This window comes from Neoarius graeffei, chromosome 7, assembly GCF_027579695.1.
Source record: "Neoarius graeffei isolate fNeoGra1 chromosome 7, fNeoGra1.pri, whole genome shotgun sequence".
Taxonomy (NCBI): Eukaryota; Metazoa; Chordata; class Actinopteri; order Siluriformes; family Ariidae; genus Neoarius; species Neoarius graeffei.
Window position 1 is genome coordinate 36,301,705 of NC_083575.1, and position 20,044 is coordinate 36,321,748.

At 41.1% G+C, this 20,044-nt stretch overlaps 1 protein-coding gene across 2 annotated transcripts in view; it reads left to right on the top strand.

Moving 5' to 3' along the window:
• The window catches only part of prkn (parkin RBR E3 ubiquitin protein ligase), a 308,907-nt gene that overhangs the window by 120,093 nt on the left and 168,770 nt on the right, over positions 1 to 20,044 (top strand). Inside the window, exons 1-3 of one of the 2 annotated variants that reach the window (XM_060924649.1) lie at positions 7,814 to 7,882; positions 8,752 to 8,956; positions 19,439 to 19,557. In XM_060924649.1, the coding sequence (XP_060780632.1) occupies positions 8,791 to 8,956; positions 19,439 to 19,557 (285 nt within the window). In that variant the 5' untranslated portion in view covers positions 7,814 to 7,882; positions 8,752 to 8,790. Of the gene's footprint in view, positions 1 to 7,813; positions 7,883 to 8,751; positions 8,957 to 19,438; positions 19,558 to 20,044 lie in introns of those variants that run through there. The other variant, XM_060924648.1, reaches the window with a different exon arrangement.

A 20,044-nucleotide genomic window follows, 5' to 3' on the forward strand; every position in this document is an offset into this window, starting at 1 on the left:
AGTAAAAATTTGACTGTACAACTTTCACTTGTATCGGAGTCACATTTGACTGGTGGGATCTGTACTTTGACTTTAGTAATGAAGTTGGATACTTTGTCCACCTCTAATGTAAAGAAATGCTGTAGACCAAAAATGGCTTAAAAAATAATCAAATGAAATGTGCCAACATTAAAAAAAAACACGATAAACAACAGTAAGCCATAATACAGGGGTTCTCAACCTTTTCCACTTTAAGACCCACCTATTTATACTTGTACCGAGTCAGGGCCCATTAAAAAAGATCCTCAATTATTTTGGCTTATCTATTTTATTTGAATCTAATAATCTACTGTAAAGTATATTAATGGGATGCAACATCACTCCCTGTTACAGATGGGAGCCTAAATAAATGCAATAGAATCAAACTGTTTTTAATTGTAGGTATTGTATTTAAAACTGTATCGATGTACCAGAAGCCAACATAAAACCATGCATGCATGCAGGGCATTCTAAGTCAAAAGGGATTAATGACCCAAAAGTGGAGTCTGGTCCATTAACACAAGAACTTATTGCCATGTTCGTGTACAGCAAACAAGCAAGATATTAAAACCAAAAAGTGCACTCAAAAAAAGTGGATATAGACACCACTCAGTGGGATTAGATCCTTACACGCTAACAAAGAAGGATTTTTCCTATGAAAGAAAAATTTGCAAGCTAAATTTGACATTAGTAGAATAAATTTTGATTCTATTGTAGCTGTAACTAAATACAAAGACAATGGTTATGCATACTATTAATTAACTTAATGTGAAGATAATTAACAGATAATCAACAGATTTTAAGGGTTTTTTAAAGATTGTGTACATTTTTAGTCTTTTGTATTTGTAATTATTTGTATCTGTACATGCACGACCCCACCAGCTCTGCTGATCAACTTATGGCATTTAAATAAAGTCATTCATTCATTATGAGTTGGAAAATTATCCATCCGTTGAGTTCCCCGACATCTCAAACTACCTGGTGCTGCAGACATCGTTCTACACGGACACATAGATGAAAACCTGGAAGAGCATGGAGGAGTACAACTTTCAATATGTGGCTGGGTTAAAGATCTGGGGATCAGGACACTAGAAGATAAATCCTGCATCGTTTTTGCCCGGGTAAGGAGGAATTTCTTGGCTTTTTGTACGCGTCTTTGCGATGGTTGCTAGGATGCTACAAGTTTTAGTATCTGGTGTAAACAAACCACAGTCACTCGATTCTCAATCCTCCCTGTTTTTCTTTTCCACCAGGCATCACAGATCCATATAATTTACCCACAAACGTATTTATTTATTCTACACACTGTTTGCACTCTCTCTCTCTCTCTCTGTGTGTGCACGCGTGTGCGTATGTGGGTTAAATGTAGAGGAGGAATGTGACAAAAATAAAGGCTTGTTCTTCTTAATTTACCCACAAATGTATTTATTCCACATGAAAAGTGTTTGGCAAACCAGCTACCGGATTTGTGACACTAGACATCCTGACCTATTTAGTATTTGGCTTCAAACTTGAAAAAAAATCACGGCCCACTAGACGGCGCTATTAGTGAGCCGTGGCCCAGTGGTTGAGAACCACTGCCATAATAAATGAAACAAAGTCAATATTTGGTGCGAGACGACCCTTTGCTTTAAAAAAATAGTAGTCTCCTGTACAGTGAGTGCAGTTTGAGAAGGAAATGAGCTGTAGGTTTTACTGAGCATCTTGCAGAACCAGCCACAGTTCTTCTGGACACTTTGACCGTCACACTCGCTTCTTAATTTTTGCACCAAAACCCAGTAGCTTTCATTATGCTTTCTTTTTTAATCTGAAAAGTGGTCTCTTATGTAATCTGCTGCTCAGATACAATTTTTTTTTTCTGTAACATTTAATTTTGTGCTGGAAAACGAGCGTTTGGACTCTAAAATGTTTTTGTACTGACTCGATAATGTAGAAGTCATAAAATAGAAATCTATAACTAAGTTTGTATGAAAAAAAATAGGGTGCCTAAAACTTTTGCACAGGGCTGTAAGTTGGCAGCATCGAGATATATACATTCTCCCATTACTCTGCTTGAGATAACCGGGTTGCTTCTCAGTTTCTGACTAGAGTGAGGCAGGAGAGGTGACTGCGAGGGCAAGATGCTTCAGGTCAGTGAGGGGAAAAATGAGTCTAAGGGAATGAGAACAGGTTCACTGTAATCATGTTAAAAGTCTCTGCTTTCTGGGAATGAAGATGTTATTTGCCAGTGTAATATAGGTGAGAGAATAGATAGTGACTGTAATACTATTGGGACCTGTAGGATAATAGAATCGTGTACCAACTGCACTCTGATTCCTAACAAATAATTTACTCAATCGTACACTATTTATAGGACACTATTTATATTCGGTTGTCTCTTCTTGTTCTTGTTTTATTTATGATCCAATTTTTTCGTTGTTGGTCATCAGAGAGGAAAGAGTGAAACCTAATGGCCGAATTGCACACAACAGTGCTCAGCTGTCATCAACCCATGATGCTGAAATTTAAATGACTTTTCCATCTCTTTCACCTATTTTTTTTAATTGAAATATTAGGCTGAAATATTAAACCTATTTCTGTACCCTATAATAGACTCTCTCTTTATAGCTACCTCACCCAAATGAAGATGCTGACACAACAAGTGACGTTTCACCGGATGTTTATGAGCTGGCTTGTTATTATCGAATGCTGTTATTATTGAATATTGAATGCTGATTCTGATCGAATGTAATTCATCCATCCATCCATCCATCCATCCATCCATCCATTATCTGTAGCTGCTTATCTTGTTCTATAGGGTCGCAGGCAAGCTGGAGCCTATCTCAGTGTTGGGAGTAACGCGTTACAAAAGTAACGAATTACTGTAATGCATTGCTTTTTGCAGTAACGCGGTAATGTAAGGCATTACAGAAAAAATTTGGTAATATTTTACTCGGTACAAATGTCAGTAACGTGCGTTACAATGCATTTTTAACCTGGAATGAAGTGGTGGGCTTTTTTTCCTTCATACAAATTCGCCAAAATCACCGCGAGATCAGCAGAGGTGAAACGTCCGCGCAAAATGTTTCACTTCCTTTTCCTTTAGGCTAGTCAGACAGAAGAGAGAGATGAGTGAACCTGCAGCTGATCTAATGTCGGACAGCACATTCTCCAGATAGGCACACGCCCATTACTTTAAGTTTGTGAAAAATAAGGATGTGAAGAACATCGTAGTCAAATGCACTTTGTGTGCTAAACCTAAAGAACTGTCCACTTCCCGAAATAGCACCAGTAATTGAACTAAGCATTTACAGAGGTGCCATAGTAACATGAAGTTAGCAAGGAAGCAAGCGGAGGATGAGAGTGGCGATAAAATCACAAAGCAGCCAAAATTAACGTTCTGCTGCTCTGAGATGCTCCTTCAGCCTCAGGAGGTTATAGGAGACTTGTGGCGGAGTATGTTGTTGAAGATATGCTGACTTATATTTTTGTCCTGTATAACTGAGTTTTTTTTTTTTCTGGTCGGAAGTCAGACTAAAGTGATTGAGCTGCCTTTCCTCGAGGGCTAATATGCCTAAGCACTTCAATATCATTAAAAGCACTTTGATTTTGTTATTTCTAATTCTGTTTTTCGAAATGTGATTGGGTAGCCTCATATAGCTAATAGTCATTTTCTAGCTGTGATTTAAAAGGCTTGTGGGGTTTTTATTTTTCAGGCCAGTTTTATTGTAGGCTACGATTTGCCATAATATGTTCATTTTTGTTAAATTTCTGAAATGGAGTCATATCCCTTAGGGCTAATCTTTTTTTTTTTATGAAGCATAAACTATGCTTAATGCTGTAAACTTGAAAACAATAAAGGCATAAAAATGCTAATTTTGTATCCTTTCATGACATTACAATACAATACAGTTCAATTAATGTTAATATGAATAGGTGTAAAGTTACAGTATTTCTATCACAATTTGCCAGACTTTCACCTTTTGTCTGTTCTTGCGATGATTGTTCCTTGTATTGTATTTTTGCCATGAGCCATCACTGTGGCTATTATATTCTAGTGTTTTTAACCATAAGCCGAGCTCAGTCAGATACCACATCACCTTCCACTGGATGTGTGATGAGCTAATTGAGCGTCTTGAGCTACATTTAGATTGCCAAATCCATACATCCAGTTATTTTGGTGAGAGTAACTTAAAAGTAATGCAATAGTAGTGTAATACCTTACATTTTAAATACAGTAATATTGTAATGTAACTAATTACTTTAAAATGACAGTAACAAGTAATAAATAATGCAAAACAGTTTTGAAGTAACTTGCCCAACACTGGCCTATCCCGACTGACTATAGGCGAGAGGTGGGGTACACCCTGGACAAGTCGCCAGGTTATCGCAATATTCTGTCAATCCAATGTATAAAGTCAAAGTTCTAACAATAAAAATGGTCCAAATCCAAAAAGCCTGAACAACAACCCAACTTGTATACAAGCTATATCCAGGTTGACAGTTCAAGTTCAAAGTTACTTCTGGTTGTAGTTAATTGTTACATTGCAGCTGTTCAAAACAAAAAGGCTTTGCTGAGTGAAGTCCACAAGCGAAGTCCTCTTGTAAAAGTCTCCGTCACTTTTCCTCACCTCCAAGTAGAACTTTGACAATTGTAAAAGAGAGCTATTGTGCGCTCTTCCACTTCTTCGATGTCCTTTGGCATGTTTTTCTCTTGTAAATATGCGTGAAGAGTATCCAGTGAAGTTTTGGTAGCCTTTTGGTTGTTCAGCGCATCGTTCTCTTTCAAAATTCTCTCTAAATCTTTCGCTTTTAATGAAGCAAACCTTGTAGACAAGTTTGTGTACAAAAAGTCAGTCACTCACTAGTGCAGAAGTTTTACATCTCCGACGTGTGTCTTTTCCAGTTTTTCAGTGTCCGTTGGTATGTTTTTCTCTTGTAAATACGCATGAAGAATATATAATGAAGTTTTGGTAGCCTTTCAGGTGTTCAGTACATCTTTAGTTTTATTTATTTAGTGCTTAATCTGAGCACTGAATTAGCCTCGTCTTCTCTCTCTCCCAGCTGACAAAGAAATGATTGTGCGCATGTGCAGCAGAAAAGTTTTGTCATTGGATCTTCGCATGAGCTCCAAAGTGTGACGTCGTGTTGTCTTGACAACGTGCAATATTATAACAATATTGCACGCTCATTCTCCATTGGGGAGAGTGGCGTAATACATGGAAGTTAAACGATATGATTACAATCTTGCATGACATCAATAAACCCACTAGATGGGAATAGAATACTCCCCCCCAGAAAAAGTGGCCTGTATGTATAATGTATGTTTGTTTTATCTGTAAATGCTTATCCTGTGCAGGGTCGCGGGCAAGCTGGAGCCTATCCCAGCTGACCATGAGCGAGAGGCAGGGTACACCCTGGACAAGTCGCCAGCTCATCGCAGGGCTGACACACACACAGAGACACAAACAAACATTCACACTCACGGTCAATTTAGAGCCACCAGTTAGCCTAACCTACATATCTTTGGACTGTGGGAGGAAACCCACGCAGACACGGGGAGAACATGCAAACTCCACACAGAAAGGCCCTCGTCGGCCGCTGGGCTCAAACTCAGAACCTTCTTGCTGTGAGGCAACAGTGCTAACCACTACACCACCGTGTCGCCATATGTATAATAATCTGTATTATTATACATACAGGACACTTTTTTTATGGAATAAAAACATGTATTCTATTTACTTCTAGTGGATTTCATTAATTTGGTTTGATAGTATTCAACATTGTTAGCATAGCGCTTATCCTACGTGTATTACGTCACTCTACCCAATGGAGAATGAGCATTGAATATGGTTTATGATATTGCATGGTTGTCAAGACAACATGACGTCACACGTTGGAGATGTAAAGTAAAGCTTCCGTGCTCATGAGCAACTGTGATGATTTGTAAACAAATATGGCCGCCAGATTTGCTTTGTTAACTACGGAAGATTTTGAGAGAATTTTGAAAGAGAAAGACGCGTTGAACACCCGAAAGGAATGTATAATAATAATAATAATAATAGTGGGCGGCACGGTGGTGTAGTGGTTATCGCTGTCCCCTCACAGCAAGAAGGTCCGGGTTCGAGCCCCGTGGCCGGCGATGGCCTTTCTGTGTGGAGTTTGCATGTTCTCCCCGTGTCCGCGTGGGTTTCCTCCGGGTGCTCCGGTTTCCCCCACAGTCCAAAGACATGCAGGTTAGGTTAACTGGTGACTCTAAATTGACCGTAGGTGTGAATGTGAGTGTGAATGGTTGTCTGTGTCTATGTGTCAGCCTTGTGATGACCTGGCGACTTGTCCAGGGTGTACCCCGCCTTTCGCCCGTAGTCAGCTGGGATAGGCTCCAGCTTGCCTGCGACCCTGTAGAACAGGATAAAGCGGCTAGAGATAATGAGATGAGATGAGTGTTATTTCTGAGACTTTGGAGAATCGATCAGTGTGATGGCGGGACATGTCAGGCGGACTCAGTAATCCATTCAGGTGCACTGAGTGTTGTCAGTGTGACCCTTTCAATCATGCGGGTCATCCGGCTGACACAGAAGGCCTTTCGTCATTGATTACAAATGCAATGACGAAACTAGAATGCTATCATAAAACTCAAAGGTACTACTGACCACCACAATATGCCATATCTACCATGCCTGTCCGTTATAGATGATGCACTCTAACTCTTCATCCATCATGCAGCGTATAATCAATGCTAATTTCCATGCAGTCATCATATGTCATCTTAAAAAGCTCTGTAATGACGAACTATCTGAAGCTGACTCCGAGTATGTTAGGACTGCCCTTCAGTCCATGAAATATGATGCTCATCTGGTTCAGTCCAAACCAGAGGGGCTTCAGCTTAAGTTTGTCATGATGAACCAATCCTTGGAGCTGACTTGGGAAATTGAACAGAATCAAATTAATTTTAACGCAAACCCCGACTCCCCCAATTCCACCCTGTTCTTCAAGCCATATTTTCCCCACTGAGAAATGGTCTCGTGTCTATAGACTGTTGCACAATCAAGGACCTTCTCACCTATCAGTGTGTGTGGGTGCTCTAATAAGCCTGTTGCTTTCAGTTACCCCTTTTCCACCAAATCAGTTCCAGGGCTGGTTCGGAGCCAGTGCTGGTGCTGGTTCACAACTCGTTCAACTTGCGAGCCAGCTGAGAACCAGTTTGCTTTTCCATAGCTCGCGGTGCTAAGGGAAGCCACGTCATTACGTCGCTGTATACGTCAGTTACGTCGCTACGTTTGCATAAACCTTGGCGCGAATATCGAAGCAAAAACAACACGGAAGAAGCAGCAGCAACAACAACAATAATAATAATGGATGACTTCGCGTTTGTACAGCTGCTGCTTCTCGTCGCTTAAAAATAGCGATCTTTCGCGGTCTTGTTGTTGGTCTTAACAACTCCGCCCCCCCCGCTGACGTAAGCGGTTCTTTGCTCTGGCCCAGCAGAGAGTTGGTGCTAGCCTGGAACCGTTTTTTCTGGCCCCAGAGCCAGTTCTTTGTCAGTGGAAACAGAAAACCCGGTTCCAAACTAAGCACTGGTCCCGAACCAGCCCTGGAACTGCTTTGGTGGAAAAGGGCAAGTGACAACATGTTTGTCACTGGAGAGCTCATTTGCGTTGTGCATTTCTATTTGAAAATGAACCTGAGCATAAAGAAATGGAGGGAAGTCAAATAGCAGCATCTCACGTTCTATACAAAATAAAGACCCTGGATTATAAGACGCAAGACAAGACGTGAGACATTGTAGGTGTCCAAGCTGAGTTAGTGTGAACTATCGGAGAACTAGATATGCTTTCACACTGCACAGGCCACAGCTCCACACCTTAAAGGTTGAAGGGGAAAGGTAATTACTTTTTTTTTAATAGAACATGGCTTGATAAAGTTTGCACGGGTTTGTGTACAGTCGCTAATTGTGTTATTTTCCAGCAGCCGAGGGAGGCAGCGTTATTTTTCTCCATTGTAAGTTTTGTCCTTCCTTCTGTTTGGTAGTGGCTTTGTGCCAGTGCTTTGCTTGACTGGCATGTTTATATCTCTCTGTTGTAATCCCAGCGGTCTGAAGTGCACTCATCCAGCTGGATTTGCATTGGGCCTGCGAATGCTCTTCTTTTTTAATTGAGACCGAAATGTTTGAAGTTTTTTGTCACGAAACATATGGCAGAGACTTAAGCCAATAGACGGCAGTACGGCACAGTGTGAGAGTACTTTAGTTCTGCACTTTATTATGCATTACAAGTACATTGTTTCTTTATAGGCTGTGGTATACCACTAGGAAGATGGATTTTATTTCCCTAGAGCTCACACGTTGATGCCAAACCATACCGTAGCTTCATCTTGTCAGAAATATCTTGTGTCCAATCACAAACTGTCTTCAGGAATATGTCTTATGACATTTACAGCTACTGGGGGCCTCTTGAATGAATGGAGACAGATTTTCATAAACAGTGCAATTTTCTTTAAAATAACAATTTAAAAAATAATAATAGACATTCCTTAGAGGTATCACATTCTTGTCACATCTGTCTTTGAGTGAACGTGCTATTATTTTTGGGGAAAAAAAAATTCTCATGAGTAGGATATTTTTTTTCATGAGGACAAAGTAGGTAGATCAAAGAAAAGTAGTTTCAACAATTCTACATTACACATGAATTGTGATGAGCCAAGCTAAGGGCTTACTGGGAATATGATGGGATGTTTTTTCTCCTGGTGTATTAGGCTTATGATCTGCCAGAGCAGAGCACGGTACACGTGGTGATGCCTCCAGCTGGTTCAGTGCGCCGCTCCGAGCTGGTGTTGCAGCGCAGGCTGAGCAGAGGGATAGACAGTCTGACCCGATTGGACCTCAGTGCCTCCCGACTGCCTGCCACCTCCACTGGCCTTGCTGTCATCCTGGAGAATGGTGACTCACACACACGAACAGGTACAGACGCAAAGACGTGTTGGGGAGAGCTTGCAATTTCTTTTCTTTTCTTTTTACACCGGGCCACATTTATTCATGATCCTACTCTTTGTGTGATTTAGAAATGACATGGTTAAAATTTTGTAATGTGACGAGAAAACTGTTAAAGCGGCAGTATGTAAATTTTAGAGTCTTCAAATACTTGCAAATTGAATTGCAGTTGCAGTGAAAAAAATCAAGACTTCGCCTTGCCCCAAATTAACCCCACCCCCTTTGATGAAATTACTGCTGCATTCATGATGCTTTGTAAGTGGTAACTTGCAAGTTTTAATGATGTCAGTTCCCACCTCTGCATGCTCAGCGTCCAGATTTTTTTTTTTGGGGGGGGGGTCATGGACACCTTTATGAAACTTTTCTTTAATCTCATGAAAAGCCACTATAACACTTTTTAACAGTTACACACCTGCATGGCTATTAGTACTGTTTTATGATAGTGAACTTCAAACATTCATGCAACATTTTGGACTGAAAATGCAGCACAACAACCGTGAACAATAGCAAGTAGTGTTAAGAAAAAGCTAGCCAGCTAACGTTAGTTAACGTTAGTATGTAAGTATAAAGAAGTGATAAACAGCCAGGCACACTGAACAGTACAACAATATTGGCTTTTGATCAGTTTATATTGTCTGTTTGAGTGTTTAGTCTATGTCTAGTTCTTATCTAGTGTTTATACTGTTTATTTATACTGTTTATATTGTTTGTCTGAGTGTTTAGTCTATGTCTAGTTCTTATCTAGAGTGTTTATACTGTTTATATTGTTTGTTTGTTTTTTCAATTATTCTATTTTTATTTTTATTTATTGCATTGCCTGTTTGCACCGTGGGTCAGAGAGGACTGAAATTTCATCTGTGCTGTATGTCAAGCATGTATAGCATATTTGACAATAAAGTTGACTTGACTTGACTAAGACCCCGTCCACACGTAGCCGGGTATCTGCTAAATCGAAGATATTTTTCTACGCTTTGGCCTGTCATCCACATGAAAACACATCAAAAACGAATATTTAAAAAAACTCCGGGCAAAGTGAAGATTTTTGAAAACTCCGTGTATGCCTTTTCGTGTAGACAGAGATAACCGGAGTTTTGCGTTTTCGAACGTCACAATCTGCGCCAAAAAAATGACAACAAATCTGCCCTGACGTCAAACGTGCGACCTTTCTTTACTGCAGAAGCCAGATTAAGCATGGACTTAAGCTAGCCGCACACTACGGCGATCCACGCGGTACCGAACCGACCCATTTCAGAGCCGACTCCCGACAGGGCATGCACATATCCCCCGACTGTTGACGAGTGCAGTCGCGATTGAAGCGACACGTGACAACTTAATAGCTTTGTGATTGGCTATTGGATATAGTTACTGTTAAATCCAACACTTGAAGATGCTACAGGCTGAATTACAAATGACACAACATGGAATATGTAGCGCACTATCTAGGCTGCATGAGCTATTATTTCCAACCTTAAATAGTGCACTTATATAGGGGAGTTAAAGTGATTTGGAATTCAGCCACACAACTTGAGCAGAGTGGCTTTCCAGCCCACTGGGTCTATGGATAAAGCTTCAGTCTATGGAATTACAGTATATACCTGCATTAGGTGCTACCAACACGTATTTCTCGCGCTAGAAATTGTGTTTAATGATGTCACGTGTTATATGCGAAAGATATGATTGGCTATTGCTAGCGACTCTCGCTGATCAGTCTGGCTCCCGATTAGTTTTTCGAATCGGCTGTGAGATTAGTCGGTACCATCGAAAACTAGTCTTTACGCCTGACTCGCGACTTCAGTTGGCTCGGTACGCTGAAAATCGGCGTAGTATGCGGCTAGCTAAAGAGTAATGGATCGGAGTAGTGCCTTGAAAGCGTTAATTATTGTGCAGGTGCTATTTACATCTTTAATTTTAGAAGCCCAACTACTGCTCCAAGAGCACAGGCGATGTGATTAGGGGGTAAGATTTGGGGAAATAATGCCATCTACAGGTTTGGAATGCTTATGAATGTGATTGAAAACGCAGATGTTCGGTTATGTGTGGAAGGGATTTTTTTCGAAGACGAGGTGGAGTGGATAAAACATTTTTATAAACGGAGGGGGGGAAAATGTTCGGTTTTAAAAATACCCGGCTACGTGTGTACATGGCATTAGGCTACATCCACACGACAACAGCAACGAGATTTTTTTTTTAAATATCGCGTCCACATGGGCAACGGATCAGTAAAATATCAGGTTCATATGGCAACACAACGCTTGCTGAAAACGATGCAATACACATGCCACACCTCTACGTACTCTGTAAGACGGTCCCATCGGAGACACCAGAACAATAGAAGTAGACGCATGCGCATAAACCCCTTCTTCTGTAGCATCAGCCACATAAAGTTTTGATTATTAATCAGTAGCGTAAAACAAAAGACGCGGAAAAAGAAATGAATGGGGGGTAGATGGAAGCCGGTATGCCAACATTCTGATATCCTCCAGGATTCTTTAACGCTACGTTCACACTGCAAGGCTTAATGCTCAATTCCGATTTTTTTGTGAAATCCGATTTTTTTGTGAGGTCGTTCACATTAACAAATATATGCGACTTGTATGTGATCCTCAGTATGAACGAAAAGCGACCTAAAAGTGTTCCGCATGCGCATTGCAGGATACGACGACGTCACACGCAGTGAGCATGGCCAGTGTTTACGGAAGTAACCTAAAGTTTCCTGTGTATGACAGTAGCCAGCATGGAGTACCTGGCGATGATGCAGTTGTTGTTGCGACGGAGCCAGAACATGCACAATAGCCTGATGTTAAGGAGGAGGTTGAGAAGGAAGAGGGCAAGGGTTTTGGCTCAGGCGTTCTGCGGGGTAGTGACTGCAACCTCCGTTCAAAGGAACATCAAAGCCATGTTGTTGTAACTTTTTTTCAGAGACCCGCCGCCTACTTCAGCACAGAATAGTGACGTTTGTGGCTTGTTGATGACGTGTAAGTCGGATGAATGCGACCTGGCGGTTCAGACTGAAGTCGTATATGAAAAGATCGGATAGGAATCGGAATTAGGACCACATATCCAAACGGCCTGGGTTGGATTTGAAAAAATCGGATCTGTGTCGTTCATATTGTCAATAAAAGATCGGATACAGGTCACATATGGGCGAAAAAAATCGGATTTGAGTCACTTCAGCCTGCAGTGTGAACGTAGTGTAATGGTCCGGAATAAATTGAATGCTACACGTTGATGGATTACTTTGTTCTTCTACGCCCTTTTTGAGGAATGTATTGTCGGACTTAAACCAACATCTGAAGAGGTGAGATCGCTCCTTTTTTTCCCCCTATTTTTGCTGGCGGGATTGTTTTTGTTTTTGGAAAGCAGTGAAAATATTTTGTAAGCGCGTTTCATGAACCAAGTTATAGGATTTGTTGACAACTCGCATTGAGTTCGTTACACTTCTACCCGGTGTGAAGCACTGACAGTCATGTGGTTGTGACGTCATCGTAAACAAATCCGTTCTACTCATCCAGACGACTTCGCAACGGTGCCGTTGCCAGATTTTTCCACTCTGGAACCCATTCTCAAAAGATTTCGTTTTGGGGCACCCAAAACGCCAGTGCCGTGTGGACGCCAGGCCGAAACGATAAACAATTTTATCAGATTCACCTGAATCCATTGCCGTGTGGAAAGGGCCTTAATGTACCGACACAGTACTTGGTTTTGAGAAGGTGATCATCAGTGTGAGCATTATCACTGTTAGCCCGTTAGCTTTTTTGCAAAGCTACTTGTGTATTCTGCTGTCTCGCTTATTGCTAAGCTTCTCGTGAATGCCTGCTGTTCTTGCTGTGCTGCAATTTCAGTCCAGAATGTTGGATGGATGTTTGAAGCTTACTATAATAGAACAAAACTAATAGCCACTCAGGCCTGTAACTGGAAAAGTGCAGTTGAAGTACCTTTTTGTGAGCTTTACCTGCTTTGACAGAGCAAACAAAAGACACACTTTCTTAGAGGCTACCAGGGCAGTTATTACCAAGTATCATAGCTGTAGGTCATGTACAGTAGCTAGTCTTCAGTTGAGGAAAAAAGGGGGGAAAAAAGAATTGTGTACATGTACTATTGCAGCTCACACAATTAGAATATCATGAAAAAGTTCAATATTTTCCGTCAGTTATTTAAGGAAGTGAATTTTAAAAAATATATTCTAGACTCATTACATATTTCAAGCATTTTTTCAATTTTAATTTTGATAAGTATGGCCTACAGCGAAAAAAAATATTAGAATATTTCATTTCGAGTTTGAGTAAAACAGTATAAATACCGTGTATCTCTTGGTTTAGTTCAGTACATACAACCACAATCATGGGGAAGACTGCTGACTTGACAGTTGTCCAGAAAATGATCCTTGACACCCTCCACAAGGTGAATAAGCTACAGAAGGTCATTACTGAAAAGGCTGGCTGGAAAAGGTGCACAAGCAACAGGGATTACCGCAGCTTTGAGAGGATTATTGAGAAAAGTCGATTCAAGAACTTGGGAGAGCTTCACAAGGAGTGGACTGAGGCCGGTGTCAGTGCATCAAGAGCCACCACACACAGATGTCTTCAGGAAAGGGGCTACAGCTGTGGCATTCCTAATATCAGTCCACTCCTGAACCAGAAACAATGTCAGAAGTGTCTTACCTGGGCTAAGGAGAGAAAGAACTGGACTGTTGCTCAGTGGTCCAAAGTCCTCTTTTCAGATGAAAGTAACTTTTGCATTTCATTTGGAAATCAAGGTCCTAGCGTCTGGAGGAAGAGTGGAGAGGCACAGAATCCAAGGTGTTTGAAGTCCAGTGTGAAGTTTCCGCAGTCTGTGATGATTTCGGGTGCCATGTCATCTGCTGGTGTTGGTCCACTGTGTTTTATCAAGTCTAAAGTCAACGCAGCCATCTACCAGGAGATTTTAGAGCACTTCATGCTTCCATCTGCTGACAAGCTTTATGGAGATGCCAATTTCCTTTTCCAGCAGGATTTAGCACCTGCCCACAGTGCCACAACTGCTACCAAATGGTTTGCTGACCATGATATTACTGTGCTTGACTGGCCAGCCAACTCACCTGACCTGAACCCCATAGAGAATCTAGGAGGTATTGTCAAGAGGAAGATGAGAAAAACCCGACCCAAAAATACAGATGAGCTGAAGGCTGCTATCAAAGTAACCTGGGCTTCAGTAACACCTCAGCAGTGCCACAGGCTGATCAGCTCCATGCCATGCTGCATTGATGCAGTAATTCATGGTACATGAGCCCCAAACAAGTACTGAGTGTATAAATGAACATACTTTTCAATTTGAGATACTGGATTTCTGATTTGTATGAGCTTTAAGCCATAATCCTCAAAACAAAAAATACCTGAAACATTTCACTTTACGTGTAATGAATATAAAATATATGAAAGTTTACCTTTTTGAATTAAATTATGAAAGAATTAACTTTTTCATGATATTCTAATTGTTTGAGATGCGCGTGTGTGCGTGTAATATACACACACAGTACTGTGCAAAAGTGGGCGGCACGGTGGTGTAGTGGTTAGCACGGTCGCCTCACAATCCAAAGACATACAGTTACCGGTAGGTTAACGTGGGGCGGCCTTGGGCTGAGGTGCCCTTGAGCAAGGTATCTAACCCCTGACTGCTGCCCGGGCGCTCTGGTGTGGCTGCCCGCTGCTCTGGCTGTGTGTGCGTGTGTGTTCACTGCTTCAGATGGGTTAAATGCAGAGGATGAATTTCACTGTGCTTGAAGTGTGCATGTGACAAATAAAGGTTTCTTCTTAGGCACCCTATTTTTTTCATACAAATTTTATAGATTTCTATTTTATGTCTCCTATTGAGTCAATACAAAAACATTTTAGAGTTCCAAATGTTTGTTTTCCAGCACAAAATTAAATGTTGCAGAAAAAAAAAATGTTTGTATCGGAGCAGCATATTACATAAGAGAGCACTTTTCAGGTTAAAAAAAAAAAAGAAAATATAATGAAGGTTACTGGGTTTTGGTGAAAATGAAGAAGCGAGTGTGACAGTCAAAGTGTCCAGAAGAACTGTGGCTGGTTCTGTAAGATGCTCAGTAAAACCTACAGCTCATTTCCTTATCAAACTGCACTCACTGTACCGGAGACTATTGTATTTTTTTAAAGCAAAGGGTCGTCTCGCACCAAATATTGTTTCATTTATTAAGGCTTACTGATGTTTATCGTATTTTTTTTAATGTTGAAACATTTAATTTCATTATTTTTTTAAAGCCATTTTTGGTCTACAGCATTCCTTTACACACAGCAAAACTAAGACTTGTGTGTGTGTGTGTGTGTGTGTGTGTGTGTGTGTGTGTGTGTGTGTGTGTGTATTTTTTTATATATATATATATATATATATATATATATATATATATATATATATATATATATACACAGCTCTGGAAAAAATTAAGAGACCACTTCATTTTTTTTTCTTAAATCAGCATCTCTATGTATGGCAGCCATTTGATTCCAGTGTCTGTGCAGAAATTCCAACACAAGCACACCTCATTTTACTTAATGAGGTACTGATTAGGGGATCACCTGAACCAAATCTAATTTAACAGGGAAAAGTATGAAAACCACTGCTGTGGTCATCACTATCCTCTTGCAGTAGTATCAGTTTGGATGGCATCATGCCAAAAACGTTCAAAAGAAAAGTTTTGAGTGAGAAAAAAGAAGGCTTCAATTCTGGCTTTACTGACCAGAGGGATACAGTGAGCGTCAGGTTGTTTCCATCCTCAAAATTTCAAAGATGACAGTTCATAAGAACAAGATCAAGCAGCAGCCATTGGGGACGACAAAGTTACAGACTGGCAGAGGGTAAAAACGACCCTCCATTGAGTGGGATGATCATCAACTCCTTCGAATGTCACTCAACAACCGAATGATGACATCAAGTGACTTTCAGAAAGAATGGCAGCTGGGGTTAAGTGCACGGCAAGGGTGGTTCGAAACAGGCTCCTTTGGGTGGGGTTGAAGTCATGTAAAGCTAGAAAAAAGCCCTTCATCAATGAGAAGCAAAGAAGAGCCAGGCTGAGGTTTGCTAAGACCATAAGGATTGGACCGTAGAGGACTGGAGTAAGGTCATCTTCTCTGATGAGTCCAGTTTTCAGCTTCTCCCTTCACCTGGTCATCTCATGGTTAGATGGAGACCTGGAGAAGCCTGCAAGCCACAGTGTCTCACACCCATTGTGAAATTTGGTGAAGGATCAGTGATGATCTGGAGGTGCTTCAACAAGGCTGGAATGGGGCAGATTTTTGTTTGTGAAAGACACATGAATTAAGCCATGTACAAGGTTATCCTGGAAGAAAACTTGCTTCCTTCCACTCTGACAATGTTCCCTAACTCTGAGGATTGGGTTTTCCAGCAGGACGATGCTCCATGCCACACAGCCAGGTCAGTCAAGGTGTGGATGGAGAACCACAAGATCAAGACCCTGTCACGGCCAGCCCAATCTCCAGACCTGAACCCCATTGAGAACCTCTGGAATGTGATCAAGAGGAAGATGATGGTCACAAGCCATCAAACAAAGCTGAGCTGATGAATGTTTGTGCCAGGAGTGGCATAAAGTCAACCAAGAGCAATGTGAAAGACTGGTGGAGAGCATGCTAAGATGCATGAAAGCTGTGATTTAAATGTCAGGGTTATTCCACCAAATATTGATTTCTGAACTCATCTTAAGTTCAAACATTAGTATTGTGGTGTTTAAAATTGAAAATGATAGTGATTTCTGTGTATTATTCAAGGTCTGAAAACACTTCATCTTTTTTTGTATTTTGACCAGTTGTCATTTTCTGCAATTAAATGCTCTAAGTGACTATATTTTTATGTGGCCGGGGGGGATGACGTCAGTAGTTTATGGAATAAAAAAAAAAATGTTCATGTTCCTCAAACACATACCTATAAATAGTAAAACCAGAGAAACTGATAATTTTACAGTGGTCGACAGAGAGAAAGAGCTCAAACCTTTAATTGAAATAAATTTATTCAGAGAAAAGCAAATCCCTCATCAAGAAATGGTTATTTAAAAAAAAAATACATGAGCCAATATTATTGGCACCCCTGCATTTAATACTTTGTACAGCCTCGCTTTGTCAGTAAAACAGCACTGAGTCTCTCCTCTGGAGAGACGTTTAATAAGGTTGGAGATACAGAGCAGGGCATCTGAGACCGTTCTTCTTTACACAATCTCTCCATCATCCAGGGTCCGAGGCCCTCTCTTGTGCTTCTTCTCTTCAGCTCACCCCACAGGCTTTGAATAGGGTTCAGGTCAGGACTGGGATGGCCACATGGCAGAAGCTTGATCATGTGGTCAGATAACCATTTTTGTGTTGATTTGGACATATGCTTCGGATCATTGTTCTGTTTTGCCGATGGATCATTGTCCAATGATGACCCAGTTTTAGTTTCCTGGCAGAGGCAGCCAGATTTTGATTGAAAATTTCATGGAGTCCATGATGCCGTGTACCCTAAGAAGGTTTCCAGAGGCTGTGGAGGAAAAACAGCCCCATGACATCACAAAACTTCCACCATATTTTACAGTAGGGATTGGGTTCTTTTTATCATAGCCATTCTTCTTTTTATGCCAAACCCACCTTGAGTGTTTATTGCCAAAAAGTTCCATTTTTGTTACATCAGACAGTAGAACACTGTTTCAGTCAAAGTTGTCGTAGCATGTTGCAGACTTCAGGTGCTTACGTTTGTGGTAAGCTAAACAGAAAAGGCTTTTTCCTGCACACCTTCCAAATAATCTGTTGGCATGAAGGTGGCATGTGATGGTGGTTTTGGAGACTTGGAAACTCCAAGATTTTACTTTTTCTTGTAATTCACCAACAGTGATTCTTGAGGATTTTTTTTTTTTTTTTGCCTCTTACCCTCCTCACTGTACGTGGGGGCAAAATGAACTCGGGTCCTCTTCCAGGCAAGTTCGTAACAGTTCCAGTTGATGCCCACTTTTTTTTCCCCTTTTTTAAATTATTGCCCTAACAGTAAAAATGGAGATTTTCAGGTGAGTAAGGTTTTTTTTTCTTTTTTTAATAACCATTCCCTGACTTATGAAGGTCAACACACTTCTCCCTCATTTGGTTTCTGTATTCTCTTATCTTTCCCATGTTGATGGATGACTAAGGGACTTTGGCCTCTGCCTGTCCTCATATTTGTCCCACAGTTAATCAGGAAGTCATGGATTACAGCTTGAAAGTTCCTACACACTCCAGTCAACTCAGAAATGTATAATTTAAATGAGAAACACGCTTAACTTACATTGTGTAATTTCCAGGGGTGCCAATAAGAGTGGCACATGTTTTTGTTGAAAATAATTATTTCTTGACGAGGGATTTGTTTTTCTCTGAATAAATTCATTTCAATTGAAGGTTGGATTTTTCTCAGGGTTTTTTTTTTTAAAGTGTGAGATGAAGCTACTTCACTAAAAAGTGGATTTTTTTTCCTAACCCTATTAACTAATCTTTTCAAGGGGTGCTAATCATCATGGAGGACACCGTGTGTGTGAGATGTGTGGGTTGTGGGTTTTTTTTTGTTTTTTGCTTACCCAGTACAGACATTTTGTGCCAACATTGCATCCTATCCTGCTCCCTTCCAGATTCGTCCTTTGTCCTTTTCAGTGGGTATTTGTTGCGATGCAGTTGTTGTCATGATCCACATTGATGGGCACTTTTAAAAGCTGTCCTATGTTTGTCCTTCCACCTCCTCTGTAGCTCTCCATCCCTCCCGCTTGCTCCACCCAATCCCATGCTTGTCTTTATCTAACTGTCCTCTGCTCCTGCTTTAAAAGCATTAGCATAATGGAGTGCTCTCACAACAATGTCATAAATTAGACAGGCCATGCTTTATAAAACCCCACTCCACTGGATTTATTGAGAATCGTGTCAAGGCACCCCATCCTTCTTGGGCCTATGCTTTTAGCTCTAATGAGAACACTGCGGCCAGGTGTGTGCGCGTGTGTGTTGAGAGAATTAGACAAGGGTGGGGCAGCCAGACAGGACGTGTTCTCCATTTCATTTACCATAAAGATTTCTAGTTGCCATTTCTCCTGGCTAATTGGATTTGCGGCTCTTTTGTCCTCAGTTTGTGTCTGTCTGTACGCTCCCTGATGCACCTCGTCCTTGTCTGATCCCTCACTCAGCAATGTTCCGCTCCTCGCTCTAAACACACAATGGCTGCTGCCGATGCAAGCACAGCAGCCAGAGCAATCTCTGAACAAATCTGGACATCAGGAAAGTGATTGTAGAAATTCAGACATCCCTGAAGTACAGCTGCTGTTGTGTTCTCTCTCTCTCTCTCTCTCTCGCTGTCTTTTTTTTAAAGCCTAAATAGAATGGATTCATGGTTGTTTACTGTCTCGACTAATGTATGAACACTCTTAAACTATGCTAATGCTTGTGTTTATGGTTGTATCAACAGAGCCCAAACCCCACAGCACTTTCTATGTGTTCTGTAAGACGGTGTGCAAATCTGTTCAGCCAGGAAAACTGCGCGTGCGTTGCCGAACCTGCAAGCAAGGAACCCTCACACTCAGTCGGGTGAGTGGGTATAAATCTTGGGCTGCAAAATCTATGAATCTTGGGGAGGGGGAGGCTGAGAGGTTTTTTGTTGTTGTTGTTGTTTCCCCCCCATTTTGGTGATTTTTACACACACATTGAATCTAATCTAATTGCAATTTTCCAGCAGGCTGCTATAGCACACTCTATGGAAAGACTTGGGAGTGATGTCACTTGAACTGATGTGTATGCGCAACATGTAGTGCTAATTTATCAGTGAGCCCTCCTCTAGATGTGTTAAGGCCTCTGCATGCTCTTGCGACAAGGCTTTCGCAGATAGCTTTTCGCAGACAGTTGTGATTTATTGTTGAGCGGGGAGTAATAGGCGTGCGCGATGTTATTCACCGGCACAACGCAAGGGGGCGCGAAGTCGCTAGGAGTAGGTGGGTGTGGTTAGTGGAGTGTTTATCCTCCGGTTACTTATAATGACTAGAACTTTTTTTTTTTTTTATAATGACTAGAACTGGAG